Below are 19,821 nucleotides of genomic sequence, written 5' to 3'. Positions count from 1 at the left end.
TTATACTTTATAGTTTTTCTCAATTATCAATAAGGTTACAGACACCTAGAAAGGAGTAAGCACACCTCTCACAAAGGTCTCAATTTCCTTATGAAAGAAAATGACATAATGAAAACTTAAGGGAGGAGAAAATAATAATATAACCACTCAATTCCATACATATCTTTACTACTTACAAGGATCTTTCATATATTTTTGATCCTCACAATCACCTGGTGAGGTAGGCAGGTTTCAGTTTTTCATTCTAATGAGGTATTTTCCCCATAAACACTGAAGAATGACAAGAAAAGTTTGCTCTTGAACCCTAGTTTCCATGTATTTTAAGAATAAATAAGTTCTTTAAAAAGCAGGTTTTCTGGGCTTCCCTGGTGGCGCAGTGGTTGAGAGTCCGCCTGCCAATGCAGGGGACACGGGTTCGTGCCCCGGTCCGGGAAGATCCCACATGCAGTGGAGCGGCTGGGCCCATGAGCCGTGGTCGCTGGGGCTGCGCGTCCGGAGCCTGTGCTCCGCAACGGGAGAGGCCACAACAGTGAGAGGCCCGCGTACAGCAAAAAAAAAGCAGGTTTTCTGACTAACTTTAGTTTCAGAAATTACATTAAACATTTCTTATTTTCATAGTCGATCCTTTACAAAGAAGATAAGAAATTTCTGAAGTCCACCTTTGGATTCTTTTCAGATTCACTCTGACTAAGCAACATTTTTAGTTGAGAGAAGTGTTTCTTTGTTTTGCTCACATTCCTTGAGGAGCAAATGGGTGTTGAGTGTCCAGATGTAGCTGTTCTGAAAAGAAACATAAAGCCACACTTAGGTATACTGACAAACAACAGTTCTTCCTTCTTAGCCTAGATACCTGCTACTAGAATCGTTTTCTACTCTTCCATAATTATGGCCATATATGAGCAGTGGCTGTACCCAGAAAAGTCATTCCCATTTTATTAAAAAATCTCCTCACGGGCTTCCCTGGTGGCGCAGTGGTTGAGTCCGCCTGCTGATGCAGGGGACACAGGTTCATGCCCCGGTCTGGGAAGATCCCACATGCCGCGGAGCAGCTAGGCCCGTGAGCCATGGCTGCTGAGACTGTGCGTCCAGAGCCTGTGCTCCGCAATGGGAGGAGAGGCCGCAACAGTGAGAGGCCCGTGTACCGCAAAAAAAAAAAAAAAATCTCCTCACTAAACAGGCTACAGGCAACATTTAGGAGGTATAATGGGTGGTTCTGGAAGCTTCTATCACCACCTGAAAGAGAAAGCTAAAGGCAAAGTGTCATCAGGTCTGAGTTCTTGTAAGTCTGACACCAAGATTCATGACAGTTCTAAGCAAGGACTTTAAAAACATACTTTTTCTTCAAAGCTCAAGACCACTTCTTTCTCAAAAGTGAAGAATATCAACCTACACATATAGGTACCATTCCATTGTATTTTTGCCCCTACAATATAAGCTCCATGGGGCACTTTGTACGACTAGCTGTATATTCCAGTGCTTTTTAACAGTGCCAAGCACAGAGGATGCCCTCTAAAAATACCCACTGAATAGATGATTCCCCATCTGGTATGTGTGTATTTATGCCTCGTTCTATTTCCTTCCTTCTAATTGTGTTCATCCCCCCAAACAATATTTGGGGTTTGTCAGTCTCATCCCTCTTCTGACTCCCCATCCATGATAAATATGAAATAGCTTTCTCTTTCCTGCATATATCTAAGAAGGAGTCTGGCCTAAATGCAACTGAATTATTTTAAATATGCCAAATGTTCTTTTATCTGCAAATGTCCAATAAAGTAGAAACTTCCATGATGAATTCCTATTGTACCAAACATCAAAGTAACTAGGAATATAGAGAAAACTGGACTTGAAAATTTAAATGTCAAACCCAATATAAAAAACCTCAATTCAGGGGCTTCCCTGGTGGCGCAGTGGTTGAGAGTCCGCCTGCCGATGCAGGCGACACGGGTTCCTGCCCCGGTCCGGGAAGATCCCACATGCCGCGGAGCGGCTGGGCCCGTGAGCCGTGGCCGCTGAGCCTGGGCATCCAGAGCCTGTGCTCCGCAACGGGAGAGGCCACAACAGTGAGAGACCCACGTACCTCAAAAAAAAAAAAAAAACAAAACACCTCAATTCAGTAAAAACAAGTAATCCAGTCCTTGCTGAATTTTGTTATTGATTTTCAAGAAACTACCAGACTCTTTTGTAACAAAATGTTTGTTTAAAAATTCCTTTCACAGTTTCTATGGAGTTAAATTTATTGATCAGCATAGTGAAGAGTGTATTGAGGATTACTAAAAATAAAACATGTGCCCAGTCACACAGTTAACTTAGTATCATTTTACAAATCCCTATTCAGTTAGATTTCCACAGGAATTTCTGATACAGGAAACAGCAAGAACAAAGGTTTAGAGCAGGAAAGTAAACTGTGAGTGGTTCAGTTTTGCTGACACATAAGATGAATTAAGGCAAGCAAGAGAGGCAGACAGATTGGTGCCGGGTAGTGGGGGCTGGAAATCCATGCTGGAGTATTTGTTCCATATGCTACAGAGTGAGGTGCTAAAGCTTCTAATCAGAACTGTGCTTTTAAAAAATATCAGACTTGGACTTCCTGGTGGCACGGTGGTTAAGAATCCGCCTGCCAATGCAGGCATCACAGGTTTGTGCCCTGGTCCGGGAAGATCCCACATGCTGTGGAGCAACTAAGCCCGTGCGCCACAACTACTGAGCCTGTGTTATAGAGCCCAAGTGCCACAACTACTGAGCCTGCACTCTACAGCCCATGAGCCACAACTACTGAGCCCATGTGCCACAACTACTGAAGCCCTCACGCCCAGCGCCCGTACTCTGCAACAAGAGAAACAACCCCGTAAGCCTAGAGCCCATGCTCCACAAGAGAAGCCACTGCAAGGAGAAGACCGCGCATCACAACGAAGAGGAGCCCCTGCTCGCCACAACTAGAGAAAGCCTGCATGCAGCAATGAAGACCCAACGCAGTGAAAGATAAGTAAACAAATAAATAAATTTATAAAAAATAAAAATAAAAAATATCAGACTAGAAGGCTTGAAACTAGGAGCAGGAAGACTCAGGGAATTATTGTAGTAGTCCTGACAAAGAATGAATAATGACCTGAACATATAGCAGCAGCAGGGAGAAAAAGGAAAGAATAGCTGCAGACACCTTGGAAGCAGGATGGATAGAAACTGGCGACTAACTGGACTAAGCCTGAGGGAGTAGGATTGTCAACTATACTCACCATTTCAGGTCAGAATGTCTAGAAGGGCATGTTCATTTATAGAATAAGGAACTTAGGAGGATGGGCGGGTTTGAGTAGTTACCTGTGGGGACATGTAGGGGTGGGAAGTGGATATATTTAATAGGCAGCTGGGAACAGGCCCAGGGAGAGACTGGAAGTAGAGGAACACACCTGGGAGTCAGTGCAGTGATGACTTCCTCAACTGCATGGCAATTTCAGGGGGTGTATTAACAGAGAAATTAGAACTCATGGGTTAACACTGGTAATTTAAATAGCTTAGTGGATTGATACCTGAAAATCAATGATGGGCTCTTGGCTTTGGAACCAGACATATCATGATTTATCTTTGCAGAACTTAGAGTCTTTCTCTCTGGGGTCTTTAGGCTGAGTTTACTTGCAGGAGTGGTAGGATTGCTCTTCAATGTTGATAGAAAGCTTCTACTTTCACCATGATGTTTAACTGTTCTGTTGCATGTTTTACAAGTAATCAACTGCCATAAAAAGAAGAAATAGTGGGTCTGATTTCTCTTATAATTTAATCCAATAAACTGCATGTTCATTAAATTCATATACATAAGGTACTAAACCAGGTACTACAGGGTGAGTAACAAAGGCTGCCCTCAGCAAGCTTGTAAACTAGCAGCAGGAATCAGACAAGACACAAATTTAAAAGAAAATCTTCAATAAAAAGTTAATGGCTAAACACCTGTATATAATTTAAAACACCTTTTTAAAGATGATAAAGTCTTTACTTTCTCAATGTAAAATCGTGTTCAGGGGGGAATGGAGGAGACTGGGAATGATACTCTTTAACATCTGGAAAGTTGTTCTTTATAACAATAGTAGACATTTAGCATTTTTTTGCAGACAAACTCCAAGCCTTTTCCCAATAAAACATGGCAAAATATCACTGAAAATTTAATTGACTCCTTCAAACCTTTATTCTGTAAATACAGGTCTAAAGCAATTTATAAAACCAATCAAATGAATCCTCACATTCTCATACTTCTTCACTTCATTAGCGATAGAGGTTGACTTTCTTTTCAGGATTCATTTTTCAACACATGGTTCAGTTTATTATAATAGCTAAATGCCTTTCTTCTACATATCTGACTCACAAGGCACAGGATTCAGCCCAGGCCTCAACAAAATTAACAGAAACTAGTTTAGCTGAGAAATACTCTGATGTTCATGAGCAGGTAAAAATGCATTTACAGAGGTCTATTTAAGTTGCTTTATATAAACAATCAACTTTATGACAAAGCAAAATTCATTTACCTGTCCAATTATGGTAAACTCCTAAATATGGCAGTTCTAGTCTAAGTTATTACCAACTGTAGTCTTGGGCCAGACATAATCTGTCATAATGTCCAGAATGCCCAGCACAGTGCCTGGTAGTAAGCAAGCACTCGAATAGTTGATAAGTGTTAACACAAAACATGCAGATAAAGTGTATCTGATACTGATCTCTATACAGTAAACCAGAGTAATTTGCTTTTGGTTGTTTTACTGCACTTAACATCCCCAATACACAGCACTGTCTGGCATAAGATAGATCCTCAATAAATGATGAATGAATGTAAGACGCACTTACCTTTGTTGGGCATAAACTTAAATACATACTGTGACATGGAGCAGAGGTGACTGAAGAAGTAACACTGGTACCTAATACATAAGGCAAGAGCCTTAGGTATACCTAATACATACTGCTGTTCGAAGAAAAAAACCATTAGCTGAAAAAATAATTTAGTGGTAACTGCAGTTCAGGTGAAGTCACACTGGTGAGCTCAAGAAATTCTCAACTTTGTGAAAATAACTGTGCTCAGCAATAAGATCTGGGCAATTGAGAGTTCACGATGTTTGGTTTTAGGTAATTGTGAAAAACAAAAATAAGCGGTACTCTTGATGAAACAGTAATCACTAGAAAGAAATTCTATGTATATTTTGACAATCTAAATATACTACTACAAACCTCTGAGTTATATTCAGGCTAATTCTTAACCTCATCTTAAGTGAAAGAAAAGAAAATTCTGGTTTATTTATACATACTGGAATTGAAATCTTACCAATACACTTTTGGAGTCTTTGTACTTTTTCAAAATTTTTGCTTCTTTAAAACTGAGTGTATAACTTCTTGCTTCTCGATTAAGAAGTTTCTGTATTTTGGGTGTCAGTTTGGATTTGGGTTTGAGACGTACTCGAGACTTATCCTGAATCAGCAACTGGAAACAGTATGGACATGTTCCTTCAAAAGTGCTTTTATCATCTAAAATTATACAAATGAAACTCACGAGTCAGCACACAGAATATTTTGTTACTGCAAACTATCAATATTATAAATGCAAAAGAGTATATTATTTAATACAAGCAAATATACATTTTCCTTAAGCACACTCAAAATATGAGAATTTACAAAAACATAAATCAGCAATAATTTATTTTACAAAACACTATAATTCTATCCATTCACTCCTTTTAGCAACAGATAGGTAAGTCCCCACCCTTTGCTACATTGTTCATTACTTGCTACCAAGTAAAAAAGGCTGTATGTCTCATCAATTTTACAAACACATTTATCACAAAATAACAAATTATATTGTGACTTTTCTTTTTTAAACAATTAGCACAATTTTGTGGTTGTGAGCTGGGCTTTGTCTGCAGTACAAGGTAACAGGACAACAGACTTGTCCCAGGATCTTTATGCAATCAAGAAAGCATTCACTGACCATCTACCATGCTAGGCTGTGGAGACATAAATATGGAAGTAAAGGAGTTGCTATCTTTATAGAACTCACGCTCTTGGGGATCCCTAAACAAATAAAGATAAGACTGGTAAAAACTGCAACAGAATATGATTAAAATGCCCTGAAAATTATTAAACTCTGCATAGACTAGCCAGAAACACTTCCAACAGGCTTGAAAAAAGTCATCACAGGTGATTGTAAACTCTTATCTGTATTTGGAAATGGCATCTATTATTGGTAATGGGCTTTCAGGTACAAGTACAGTGAAAAAGCAAGCATGGTTATTTAGGGAAAGGTGAGGTGTGAAGGTGATGCTGCTGGAAAGGAAGGTGGGCACACTATCTGTTATTCAATAAATATTTATTGGTGAGCCCTGTGTTAAGTGCTAGGGATAGACAGCACTACAAAAAGCCAAAGACCATGTTTGTAACTTAGCTCTGCCAAATGTAAAATTCATTCATATTTACTGAGTGACAGTTAAGTGCCAAGCACTGATCTGGGTGTGGGAAATACCACCGTGAACAAAGGACAATTCATGCAGAGAGACAATGAATACAACAATGCCAAATGTTAAGTGCTGGGGAGAAAAAAGAAATACAGGAAAAGGGGAATGGGGCGTAGCGATGGAGCTGCTATAATCTTAAATAGGGCAGCCAGGGAAGGCTTTGTGGGGTGACATTTGCAAGAGACCAGAAGGAAGTGAAGGAGGAATCCAAGGAGATATGTGAGGTAAGATTTCCAGGTAGAAGGAAGGGCAGGTGAAAAGGCCGTGAAACAGCACGGGGGCCTGGCAGTGGTTGGAGTTCAGTGAACAAAAGGGAGAGCAGGTCAGAGAGGTAATGCAGACCTGTAACATAGGGCCATGGAGTCCCTTTAAAAGATTTTCACTTTTACTCTGAGATGGGCAGTTATTTCAGAGTTGGTAGCAGAGAAGTGACATGATCTAGCTTAGGTTTCTATTAGGCTCACGTTGGCTGCTGGATTGAGACTGGACTGTAGAAATGCATGGGAGCTACTGCCAATAATCCAGGAGAGAAACTGATGGCTTGGACCAGGGTGGTAAGTTCGATGTGGAGAGAAGTGGCTAGATATTGGATATACTTTAAAGCCAGTGGGATTTGCTGGCGTACTGGCTTGGGGAAGAAGGCTGTTAGTGAGTCAAGAGTGGCTCCTAGGTTTTTGGGCTAATTCTTAAGGATGGGGTTACCATTTACTGAAATGGGAATAACTGGAGGAAGTGGGTTGTCGTGTTGGGGGATAAAGCTTGAATTTTCGCCTAACATAATATTCAAAAAAAGTTGTCAACGTATCTGGGTGAGTCTAGGATTCGCGGGAGTGGTCTGGACTGGGGATATAAATTTGCAAGTCCTCAGTATGCAGAATTTAAAGGCCATGAGAGTGGTTGAAAAACTGTCACCAAGGAATTGAGTGTAGCTAGAAAAGACGTCCAAGGGATGAGTCCTGGGACACTCCAACATTTGTAAGTTGGGGAAATTAGAAGAAACCAGCAAAACAGAAGTACTGGCTAAAAAGCTAGGAGGTGAACTTTGTGATGGTCCGGAAGCCAAGTGAGGAAACTATTCCGAGTAGACTAATCAATGCGTCAAATGCCGCTAATAGGGCAGGCAAGATAAGACACGTTAAGGAATTTGGGTTTTTTACGAAACTGAGAAGCCTCTAGAGGGGGTTTATTATGGCAGTGGATCGATCCGATTCTTTTGGATCATCCTGAGCGTTGTGGGGAATGAAGGCGAGCGGGGCGACGACAGCCTGACCCACAACCAACGGGCGTCCTCCCTACCGTGTGACGAACTGTAGGCCCACCTGCAAAAGAGAAAGAGACTCATAAGGGACGAGGAAGCACCCCCTAGCGGCTAGCCTCCCGCTCCCCCTCCCTCCCTCTCTTACAGGAGATAGCGGGCCTGGCCCGGGCAGCTATCTTGCAGTTTCCGCGCCGCAGCCTCAAGGTAATGCTTCTGCCTCATAGCCACCGCCACCTCTGCGCCGCTGAGACCCGGTGACAAAAAGAGACTCCGGAAACCGGCTTCCCAACGTGGCGGACTTTGACGTCGGGATAAGAGCTCCTTCCGGAAACAGGTGCCCTAGGCTGAAGGGTTCCGGTGCCTTCGCGTCCGGTCCGGCGCGCAGGCGACCCTCCCCCTGCCGTTGGCCCCGCCCCGGGTCCGGCGATCACCTCAGGCGATAGTCTGGGCGGAGCAGCTTGACTGGGCAGGGGTGGCAGCGTCAGGACCCGAGGGTGCCGCCCGCCTCTCCGTCTTTGTCTGGTAGCCTCCTTTACCACACCCCTGTTGTCATTTCATCAGCCCCCGTCGCCCTCTAAATTTGCGTGCTGGGGTACTGACTTGGGCCGCGGCGGACGGAAGCGCGGTCCGCAGGGGGGCAGCTGGGAGAAGCGAGGCCTCGAGCTTCCTTCCTTCCTTCCCTTCCTTCCTTCCTTCAACTGAAATTCACATGACATAACGTTAACCAATTTTAGGTGAACAACTCAGCGATGTTTAGTACAATTGCAGTGTTGTGCAAACACCACTGTTACTAGTTTGGAAACATTTCTATCAGCCTACCGGTACCCCATTAGCAGTTACTCCCCATTCTTCCCTCCCTCTCAGCCCCTGGCAACCACTAGTCTGCTTTTTGTCCATATGGATTTACCTATTCTGAACATATCATATAAATGGAATCATGCATGGAATCTCTTGTGTGAGGCTCTTCCATTTAGTATAATGTTTTTGAGGTTCATCCACTTTGCAGCCTATATCAGAACTTCGTACCTTTTTATGGCTGAGTAATATTACGTTGTATGTATGTACCATGTATTGTTTATCCATTCATCCATTGATAGACATGTGAGTTGTTTTACCTTTTGGATATTGTGAATAATGCTGCTATGAACTTGAACATGTATTTGCTACTGTATCTGTTTTCTATTCTTTTGGATTTATACCTAGCAGTGAAATTGCTGGGTTATACTGTAATTCCATTTTTAGCAAGGATTCCAGTTTCTCCACATCCTCACCAACACTCATTTTCTGTTTTTTTAATTCTAACCATCCTAGTAAGTGTGAAGTAGCATCTCTTTGTGGTTTTGATTTGCATTTGTCTAAGGGCTAATGATGTTAAGCATCTTTTCATGTGTTGGCAATTTGTATATCTTTGAAGAAATGTCTGTTCCACTTCTTTGCCCATGTTTAAATTGGATTATTTGCCTTTTGTTGTTGAGTTGTTAAGAGTTTTTAAAAAATATATTCTGGATACTAGACCCTTATTTATCCTTCATTTTTAAGTTCAGGAAGGAGTCAAATGATGCAAAAGTTTGTAAAGAGAAACTATATATTTACCCCTATATAGACATATTTTAATTTTTCAGAAGAAAAGTTATTACGTCTGCTCTTCCCACCTTTCCATCCTGCTTCTGTGAGGTGATCAACATTAGCAGTTGGGTCTCTTCTCCTTCTATGACCTTACACATGTAAACACTTGTATGAATGTATAAATATCCCCAATTACCATCACCACACAAACAACAACAACAACAACAACAAACCAAGACATACACAAAAACCAAAAACCAAAAATAGAATGTTAGTCCTTTACGATATAACTTGCCTTTTTCCTTAACAACAGGCCACAAACATCTCTCCAGTATATACAGTTCTCACATGTACTTTCTAATAGCTGACAATATTACAAAATGTAATGAACCATAATTTATTTTCCTATTGATGAACATTCGATTTTTTTCAGTGCTTTGCTAGTTCAACTAGTATACCAGCAAATATCTTGTATATGCTAATGCTTTTTATTTCTTTTGTCTGAATTCCTAAAAGAGAAATCACTGAGTGGAATGATATCCATATTTTAATTTGCTAGATCATTCAAAAAAGTTTGTAGCAATTCACACTCCCAGCATCAATATCTGAGAGAGCTGGGTCAAACTGGATGAGTGAAAAGGCGAAGGTCATTAGTTCACTTAAATACCAGTGAGATAAAGCCTCTATTCATTATTTCTTGATGGTTTGCATTTTCTTTTGTGAAAAGAAATCTTCACTGGGTTGTTTATCAATTTCTAGGAATCTTTGTATTTTGGTGAAATTCATCCTCTGCTTGTCATTTATGACACAATGTTTCCTTACTTAACTCTTATCCTTGGCAAGGTTTATAGCATTTTTGCCACACAAGATTTTGTATGTGGTCAAAATCTGCACGATTGGGTCTGGGTTTTCTGTATAGTGTTAAAAGGCCTCGTTTATGCTGAAGCTAGACAACTGACTATTCATCCAAATGTTTTTCTCATACTTTTCTAGTTTGGTTTCTTCCATATACATCTTTTTAAAAAAATTTATTTATTTTATTTATTTATTTTTGGCTGCGTTGGGTCTTCGTTACTGCGTGTGGGCTTTCTCTAGTTGCAGCAAGCAGGGGCTACTCTTCGTTGCAGTGCGCGGTCTTCTCAGTGAGGTGGCTTCTCTTGTTGCCAAGCACGGGTTCTAGGTGCACGGATCTCAGTAGCTGTGGCACGTGGGCTCAGTAGTTGTGGCTCATGGCCTCTAGAGCGCAGGCTCAGTAGTCATGGGGCTTAGTAGCTCCATGACATGTGGTATCCTCCTGGACCAGGGCTTGAACCCGTGTACCCTGCATTGGCAGATGGATTCTCAACCACTGCGCCACCAGGGAAGTCCCTCTTCCATGTACATCTTTAAACCATATGAACTGTATTTTCACTTAAATATGAGGTAGAACATATAACTGGAATTTTTTCCAGATGGACAGCAAGTTATGCAAAGATCCTTTACTAGCTAAACTAGTCTTTTTCTACTGGAATTGAAGTTAAAAAAAATATGCACTGAACACTGCATATGTGCCAGGCACTTTTTAAAGTGTCTTACTTGTATTAATTCACGTCATCCTCATAACCCTGTGGCATAGGTGAAATGTCAGTTTATCTATATAAGTTTTTTTAAAATAAAGTTGCATCTACTTCTAGATTTTTTTTCTGTTTCACTAGCCAGTAAAGCAGAAGAGGAGAAACGCATTGTATACACATGTGTACATACTCCCCTGGCCCCCAGCACACTTTCCTTCAGCTGTTTCCTTCTATCTGCTCTGAACACTGCACTCCTATATCCAGATGCCTCGTCAGCACCACTACTTGCATCACAACTTGTTTTCTCAGACGCCGTGGGGCCCAGATAGCACCCTTGGCTTCCCCCACCAAAGAGCCTTTACTGCTGCTGCTTCCCACCCCTTGTAGCCACTCCACCCACAAGCTCTGTGGGCTCCCAATCAGAGGCAAATCATGACTCTGCCCACTTCTCCTCACACCTTGGCCATCCTCTCTTCTTTTGCCTGCATCCCTACCTTGGCTCCTACATTCTTTTCCTGCTTCCTTTCTCCCAGTCCATTCTTCACAGGGCAGACAAAGTGGCATTCTTAAAATGTAAATCATTTGGGGGGACATGGAGTGTCCTCTGCAAGCTCCTCATTGCACTTGGAACACAAGCTCCTTGCCCTGCTCTCCAGGGCCCCATGTGGCTGGTCACTGCCCCACCGCAGACTTCACCTTGTCTCACCTACCTATACTCATACTGCTCCTGCCTTGCCAGCCTTCTTTCTGTCACTCAACATATCCTGCTCAGACCCACCCCAGGGCCTTGGCTTTGAATGAGGATCCTTTCCATAGCTACTTTTCCTCCTCATTCAATCTTGGCTCAAATATCACTCTCTCAGAGAGGCGTTCCTTGACCATCCAATAAAGAACTGCTCCTGGCCCACCCGCCAAGTCACTCTCTGCCATAACTAGTTGTTACTGTTGTCATAGTAACCTCACTATCTGAAATTGCCTTATTCATTCATGGTTTACCTGTTCTCCTCCTGTTCTCCTCCTGAATGCCTTGGCAGCAGGACTTGGTCTGTCCTTTTTGTTGCTCTTTACGTGGACCCCAGCCCAGGGCCTGGCAACAGAGCAGGGGCTCAATAAGGAGCTGCAAAATCATACTGGAAGGAAAGGAAGTTGAAGGGGTTGAAAATAAAACTAGATTGGCCATGAGTTGACAGTTGTTGGCAGTGAGTTTGTTATGTTTATTTATTTATTATAAACCTTTTATTATGAAAAATCTCAAACATATACAGAATAATCACCATAATATAATGAACCTTCATATATACATCACACAGCAACTCTCAGCATCCTGGCATTCTTGTTTCATCTCTAACTCTCCCTACTCCCCTTCAATTATGATAACAATTGTAAACATTTTTAAGGAAAAATGTACCTATGTTGAAATGTACAAATCTTAAATGTACAATTTAAAAAGTGAGTATACTCCTATCAAGATATAGAACATTTCCAACCCCCTGGAAGAGGAACTACACTCTATCAAGATTTTCCTCATCCCCTAAGTCCCCGCCCGTAGTGATCTTTCCCAGTCACCTGCCCCTCAAAGAGGCACCACTTTTCTTCTCCTCCTCCTCCCCCTCCTCCTCCTCTTCCCTCTCCTTCTCTTCTCCTCCTCCTTCTTCTTTTCTTCTATCATATATTAGTTTCATCTGTCCAGAATTTCATACAAGTGGAATCATATGATATACACTTTTCACATAAATTAGTTATGACTTTCTAGAACTTCACATTAATGGATTGAAATAGTATGTACTTCTTTTACTGTTTTTATTGCTGGGTGGCATTCCATTTTATGGTTATACTACATTTAGTTTATTCACCTGTTGATGAACATTTGGACTGTTTCCAGTTTTTGTCTATTTTAAATAGAGCTGTGATTAACATTGTTACACAAGTCTTTTTGTAACCTATATTTTCACTTTTCTTGGGTAAATAACAGTAGAATTTCTTGGTCAAATGAGCATGTTTAACTTTATAAGAAATGGGCAAATATTTTTCCAAGGTATTTGGATCACTTTGGATTCTCATCAAGAATGTATGAGAGGGCCTCCCTGGTGGCGCAAGTGGTTGGGGGTCCGCCTGCCGATGCAGGGGATGCGGGTTCGTGCCCCGGTCTGGGAGGATCCCATGTGCCGCGGAGCGGCTGGGCCCGTGAGCCATGGCCGCTGAGCCTGCGCGTCCGGAGCCTGCGCGTCCGGGGCCTGTGCTCCGCGGCGGGGGAGGCCACAACAGTGAGAGGCCCGCATACCGCAAAAAAAAAAAAAAAAAAAAAAGAATGTATGAGAGTTCCAGTTGCTCCACATTTTTCCTAATATTTGGTGTTGTCAGTCTTTTAACTTTTGAACTATTGTAATGGTATGGAGTGATATCTCTTTGTGGTTTCAATATTCACTTGACTGGTGAATAATGATATTGAGCACTTTTTTCGTGTGCTTATTGGTCATTTGTGTGACTTCCATTGTGAAGTGTCTATTCAAGTCTTTTGCCCATTTAAAAAATTGTGTTTGTTTTTATTATCAAATTGTAGGAGTTTATTTTATTTTATTTCATTTCATTTCATTTTGCCGCACCACGCGGCTTATGGAATCTTAGTTCCCTGACCAGGGATTAAACCTGGGCCCTTGGCAGTGAGTGTGTGGAGTCCTAACCGCTGGACCACCAGGGAATTTCCCATTATATATTCTTCTTTTTTAAAAAATAAATTTATTTATTTGTTTTTGGCTATGTTGGGTCTTCGTTTCTGTGCGAGGGCTTTCTCTAGTTGCGGCTAGCGGGGGCCACTCTTCATCGCGGTGTGCGGGCCTCTCACTATCGCGGCCTCTCTTGTTGCAGAGCACAGGCTCCAGACGTGCAGGCTCAGTAGTTATGACTCACGGGCCCAGTTGCTCCGCGGCATGTGGGATCTTCCCAGACCGGGGCTCAAACCCATGTCCCCTGCATTGGCAGGCAGATTCTCAACCACTGCGCCACCAGGAAAGCCCCCCCATTATATATTTTTAATAAAAGTCTTGACTACCCATTTTCTTAATGGTGTCTTTTGATGAGCAGAAGTTTTAATTTTGATGAAATCTAATTTGTTAATTTTTGTTATTTTTCTTGTATGGTTGTTGCTCATCTAGCCCCAGATTGTAAGATATTCTCCTATATTGTCTTCTAAAAGCTTGGTAATTTTGTTTTTATGTTTAGGTCAATGAGATATCTCAAATTAATTTTTGTGTAGTGTGAAGGCAGGGTGTTAGTAGTTCCAGCAACATTTGTTGTAAAGACTAGCCTTTCCCCATTGAATTTATCTAACACCTTTGTCAAAACCAGTTGATCACTTAACTGTGAGTCTATTTCTGGACTCTCTAGTCTGTTGTATGGATCTATTTGTCTACCCTTATGTAGATACCATACTGTCTTAATTACTATAATTTTGTAATAAACCTTGAAGTCGGGTAGTATAAGTGCTCCAGCTTTGTTCTACTTTCCCAAGATTGCTTTGGCTATTCCACATCCTTTGCCTTTCCATATGCATTTTAGAATTTTCCTGCTAATTTCTAAAAGGAGCCTATTGACATTGAATTGTAGGGAGACCACTGTGGGGAGAATTGACAGCTAAAAAATGTTGAATTTAAATCTATAAATGTAGTATATATCTCCATTTATTTAGGTCTTCATTAATTTATCTTTGCAATGTTTTGTTGTTTTCAGTGTATAGGGCTTACATGTCTTTTATGAAATTTATTCCAAATACTTTATGCTTTTGGCAGTATTGTAAATGAGATTATTTATTTATTTATTTATTTATTTATTTACTCATTTATTTGGCTGCACAGGGTCTTAGTTGCAGCATGCTGGATCTTCATTGCGGCATGCTGGATCTTCATTGCAGCACGTGGGATATTCATTGCGACATGTGGGATCTTTAGTTGCCGCATGTGGGATCTAGTTCCCTGACTAGGGATCGAACCCAGGGCCCCTGCATTGGGAGCACAGAATCTTAGCCACTGGACCACCAGGGAAGTCCCCAAGATTATTCTTTAATTCCACTTTCCCAATATAGACATACTATTGATTTTAATATATTGACTTAGTTAAACTCACACATTAGTTTACGAATAACCTAGTTAAACTCATGTATTAGATCTAGAAAGTTTGTTTTATAGTTGATTCCTTAGGATTTTCTATACAAATGATCATGCCACATGCAAATAGGGGTATATATAGTTCTTCTTTTTCAATCTACGTGCCTTCTGTTTTTTTTCTTCCCTTATTGAACTGGCAAAGACCTCCAATACAATAGAATTGGCAAGAGCAGAAAACCTTACTTTCTTTCTATTATTAGGGAAAGTGTGTTTAGTGTTTCACCATTAAGAATTAATTAGTTGTAGGTTTTTCACAGATATCTGCAATCAAATTAAACAAACTCTCTTTTGTTCCCAGTTTACTGAGAGTTAAAAACATTTTTTTCGTAATGAACAGGTATTGAATTTTGTCAGATGCTTTCTTTGCATCAGTTGAGATAGTCATATGTTTTTCTTTATTACCTAAATATGGTGGGTTACACTGATTGGTCTCTGAATGCTAAACAAACTTTGTATTCCTAGGATTAAACCCTACTTTTTCATGATGGATTTATGTATTGTTATCTTTGATTTACTGATAGTTTGTGAATAATTTTTGTATTCATATCTTATAAGGTCTTTGGTATCAGGGTTATGCTGATCTCATAAAACAAGTTGGAAAGTGTGCCTTTATCCTTTGTGTTCTGAAAGAGTTTAAGATTGATACTATTTCTTCCTTAAATGTTTGATAGAATTTACTAGTGAAACCATCTTAGGCTTAGGTTTTCTCTGAGAGTTTTTGGTAATAAATTAAATTTCATTAATAAATATAAAGTTACTCAGATATTCTACTTTTTGTAAGTTGTATTTTTTTTTTTTTTTTTTTCTGTGGTTCGCGGGCCTCTCACTGTTGTGGCCTCTCCCGTAGCGGAGCACAGGCCCCGGACGCGCAGGCTCAGCAGCCACGGCTCACGGGCCTGGCCGCTCCACGGCATGTGGGATCCTCCCAGACCGGGGCACGAACCCGCATCCCCTGCATCGGCAGGCGGACTCTCAACCACTGCGCCACCAGGGAAGCCCTGTAAGTTGTATTTTTAAGCTATTTGTTAAAGAGTCTTCTTTAAGTAAAAAAGAAAAGGCCATAAGCAGAAATAAGAAAATATATGAATTATATTCCAATAAAGATGTTAAAAAAAAAAAGAAAATATGTGAAAGAAAAAATCTCACTGGTAAAGGCAAATATACAGTAAAGGGAATGGACCAGCCACTTAAAAAGCTAGTTTGAAGGTTAAATGACAAAAGTACTAAAATCAACTATAACTACAGTAAGTAGTTAAGGGATACTCAAAATTAAAAGATATAAAATAAGACATCAAAAATAAAACACTGTGGCGGTGATGGAGTAAAACCTTAGGTGCTTTTAGAATGCATTCAAAGTTAAGGACTATCAGCTTAAAATAAACAACTATACATATAAGTCAATATTTAGGAACTTCATGGTAACCACAAACGAAAAACCTACAATAGATACACAAAAATGAAGAGACAGGAAGCCAAAAATAACAATAAAGAAAATCATCAAATAGAAAGGGGAGAGACCAAGAGAAGAAAATAACAGGGAAGAACTATGAAAACTACCAGAAAACAGTTAACAAGATGGCAAAAAGTACATGCCTACCAATAATTACTTTAAATGTAAATGGACTGAATGTTCCAATCAAAAGACGTAGGGTGGCTGAATGAATAAAAAAAGAAGACCCATCTATATACTGCCTACAAGAGACTCTCTTCACATTTAAAGACACGCAGAGACTGAAAGTGAGGAGTTGGAAAAAGATATTCCATGCAAATGGAAATGAACAGAAAGTTGGGGTAGCAATACTCATTTCAGACAAGGTAGACTTTAAAACAAAGTCTACAATAAAAGACAAAGAAGGACATTATATAATAATAAAGGATCAATACAAGAAGGGGATATAATATTTGTAAACATATATGCACCTAATAGAGGAGCACCTAAATATATACAGCAGATATTAACAAACATAAAGAGAGAAATTGACAATAATACAATAATAGAAGGGGAGTTTTAACACCCCACTTACATCAATGGAGAGATCATCTACTCATCCAATAAGGAAAACTGTCCTTAAATGACACATTATACTAGATGGAATATACAGAACATTCCATCCCCAAACTGCTGAATACACATTCTTTTCAAGTGCACATGAAATGTTCTCCAGGATAGAACACGTTAGGCCACAAAACAAGTCTCAAAAAATTTAAGAAGATTGAAATCATATCAAGCATCTTTTCTGACCACAATGATATCAAACTGGAAATCACTTACAAGAAGAAAACTGTAAAATCCACAAATATGTGGAGACTAAATAACATGCTGCTAAACAACCAATGAATCAATGAAGAAATCAAAGGGGAAATAAAAGATACCTTGCGATAAATAAAAGTGGAAACACACTTTTCCAAAATCTATGGGACACAGCAAAAGCGGTTCTCAGATGGAAGTTCCTACTGATACAGACCTACCTCAAGAAACAAGAAAAATCTTGAATAAACAACTGGACTTTACACCTAAAGGAATAGAAAAAGAAGAAACAAAGCTGCAAAATTAGTAGAATGAAGGCAATAATAAAGATCAGAAATAGAGAGTAAGAAATAATAGAAAAGATATATGAAACTAAGACCTGGTTCTTTGAAACTATGAAAAAATAAACTTTAGCCACACTTATCAAAAGAGGGAGAGATAGAGGGCTTAAATAGATTCAGAACTGAAAGGAGAAATTACAACTGATACTACAGAAACACAAAGAATCATGGGACTACTATAAGCAATTATATGCCAACAAATTGGACAATCCAGAGAAAGCTAAATTCCTAGAAACATACAGTCTTCCAAGACTGAATCAGGAAGAAATTGAAAATCTGAACAGACCAATTACAAGTAATGAAATTGAGGCTTCCCTGGTGGTGCAGTGGTTAAGAGTCTGCCTGTCAATGCAGGGGACATGGGTTCAAGCCCTGGTCGGGGAAGATCCCACATGCCACGGAGCAACTAAGCCCATGCGCCACAACTACTGAGCCTGCACTCTAGATCCCATGAGCCACAACTATTGAGCCCATGAGCCACAACTACTGAGCCCATGAGCCACAACTACTGAAGCCTGTGCACCTAGAGCCTGTGCTCTGCAACAAGAGAAGCCACCACAAGAAGAAGCCCATGCACCACAACGAAGAGTAGCCCCCACTCTCTGCAACTAGAGAAAGCCAGTGCCCAGCAACAAGACCCAAAGCAGCCAAAAATAAATAAAATAAATAAATTAAAAACAAAAAACAAGTAATGAAATTGAATCAGTAATCCAAAAACTCCCAACAAAAGAAAGCCCAGGATCAGATGGCTTCAGAAGTGAATTCTACTAAACATTTAAGGAAGAGTCAACACCTATCTTTCTCAAACTACTACAAAAAATTGAAGAGGAAGGAATGCTTCTGAACTCATTCTACAAGGCCAGCATTGCCAAAGCCAGACAAAGACACTACAAAAAAAGAAAATTACAGGGCAATATCCCTAATGAAATAGATGCAAAAATCCTTAACAAAATATTAGCAAACTGAATTCAATAATACATTAAAAGGATCATACTCCATGACCAAGTGGAATTTATTCCAGGGATGCAAGGATGGTTCAGTATCTGCAAATCAATCAGTGTGATACACCACATTAACAAGATGATAAAAATCATATGATCATTTCAATAGATGGAGAAAAATCATTTGACAAAATTCAACATCCACTTATGGTAAAAACTCTCAACAAAGTGGGCATAGAGGGAACATATCTCAAAATAATATAGGCCATTTATGACAAAACCACAGCACACATCATACCCAATGGTCAACAATTGTCAAAAATGGAAATCATCTCTGCTAAGATCAGGAACAAGACAAGGAAGCCCACTCTTGACACTTTTATTCAACATAGGATTGGAAGTCCTGGTTACAGCAATCAGAGAAGAAAAAGAAATAAAAACCATCCAAATAAGAAAGGAAGAAGTAAAATTGTCACTGTTTGCAGATGATGATCCTATATATAGAAACCCTAAAGACTCCACCAAAAAACTATTAGAAATAATAAATTAATTCAGTAAAATTGCAGCATACAAAATTAACATACAGAAATCTGTTGCATTTCTATACACTAATAACAAACTATCAGAAGGAGAAATTAGAAAACAGTCCCATTTACAATTGCAGTAAAAAGAACAAAATACCTACCTAAGGAGGTAAAGATGTGTACTCAGAAAACTATAAGCATTGATGAAAGAATTTGAAGATGATGCAAAGAATTTGAAGATGGAAAGATATACCAGGCTCATGCATTGGAAGCATTAATATTGTTAAAATGACCATATTACCCAAGGCATCTACAGATTCAGTGCAATCCCTATCGAAATACCAAAGGCATTTTTCAACAGATCTGGACCAAACAATCCTAAAATTTATATGAAACCAAAACAGACCCCAAATAGCCAAAGCAATTTTAAGAAAGAAGAACAAAGCTGGAGGTATTATGCTCCCTGATTTCAAACTATACTGCCAAGCTTTAATAATCAAAACAGTATGGTATGGCACAAAAATAGACACAGATGTGTCTTTCACACAATGAAACAGAATAGAGAGCCCAAAGTGAACCCATGCTTATATTAATCTATGACAACCTACTGAATGGGAGAAGATATTTGCAATTGATATGTCTGATAAGGGGTTAATATCCAAAATATATAAAGAACTCATTCAACTCAACAACAACAACCTAAATAAACCCAAGCAAATTAAAAAAATGGGCAGAGGATCTGAATAGA

General features: G+C 39.9%; 1 protein-coding gene across 3 annotated transcripts; it reads right to left on the bottom strand.

The window, feature by feature from the left end:
* C15H18orf21 (chromosome 15 C18orf21 homolog) lies at positions 1-8,046 on the bottom strand. 3 transcript variants are annotated; one of them, XM_060119399.1, is made up of 6 exons: positions 7,886-8,046; positions 7,779-7,801; positions 5,300-5,499; positions 3,525-3,724; positions 1,879-2,077; positions 700-780 (listed from the first exon to the last, which is right to left on the bottom strand). In XM_060119399.1, the coding sequence occupies exons 1-5, from the start codon at positions 7,960-7,962 to the stop codon at positions 1,885-1,887; spliced, it is 693 nt and encodes a 230-aa protein (XP_059975382.1). In that variant the 5' UTR covers positions 7,963-8,046; the 3' UTR covers positions 700-780; positions 1,879-1,884. The 3 variants fall into 3 exon arrangements, with proteins under 3 accessions (XP_059975384.1, XP_059975383.1, XP_059975382.1); XM_060119401.1 differs by lacking the exon at positions 1,879-2,077 and having other exon boundaries at positions 1-775; positions 7,886-8,042; XM_060119400.1 differs by lacking the exon at positions 1,879-2,077 and having other exon boundaries at positions 5-780; positions 7,886-8,040.
* Between the last annotated feature and the right edge of the window lie 11,775 nt (positions 8,047-19,821).

The sequence above is a fragment of the Mesoplodon densirostris genome, chromosome 15 (assembly GCF_025265405.1).
Source record: "Mesoplodon densirostris isolate mMesDen1 chromosome 15, mMesDen1 primary haplotype, whole genome shotgun sequence".
In the NCBI taxonomy this organism is placed as follows: Eukaryota; Metazoa; Chordata; class Mammalia; order Artiodactyla; family Ziphiidae; genus Mesoplodon; species Mesoplodon densirostris.
Note: the sequence above shows the minus strand (reverse complement) of the source record. Positions and strands in the feature narration are given on the sequence as shown.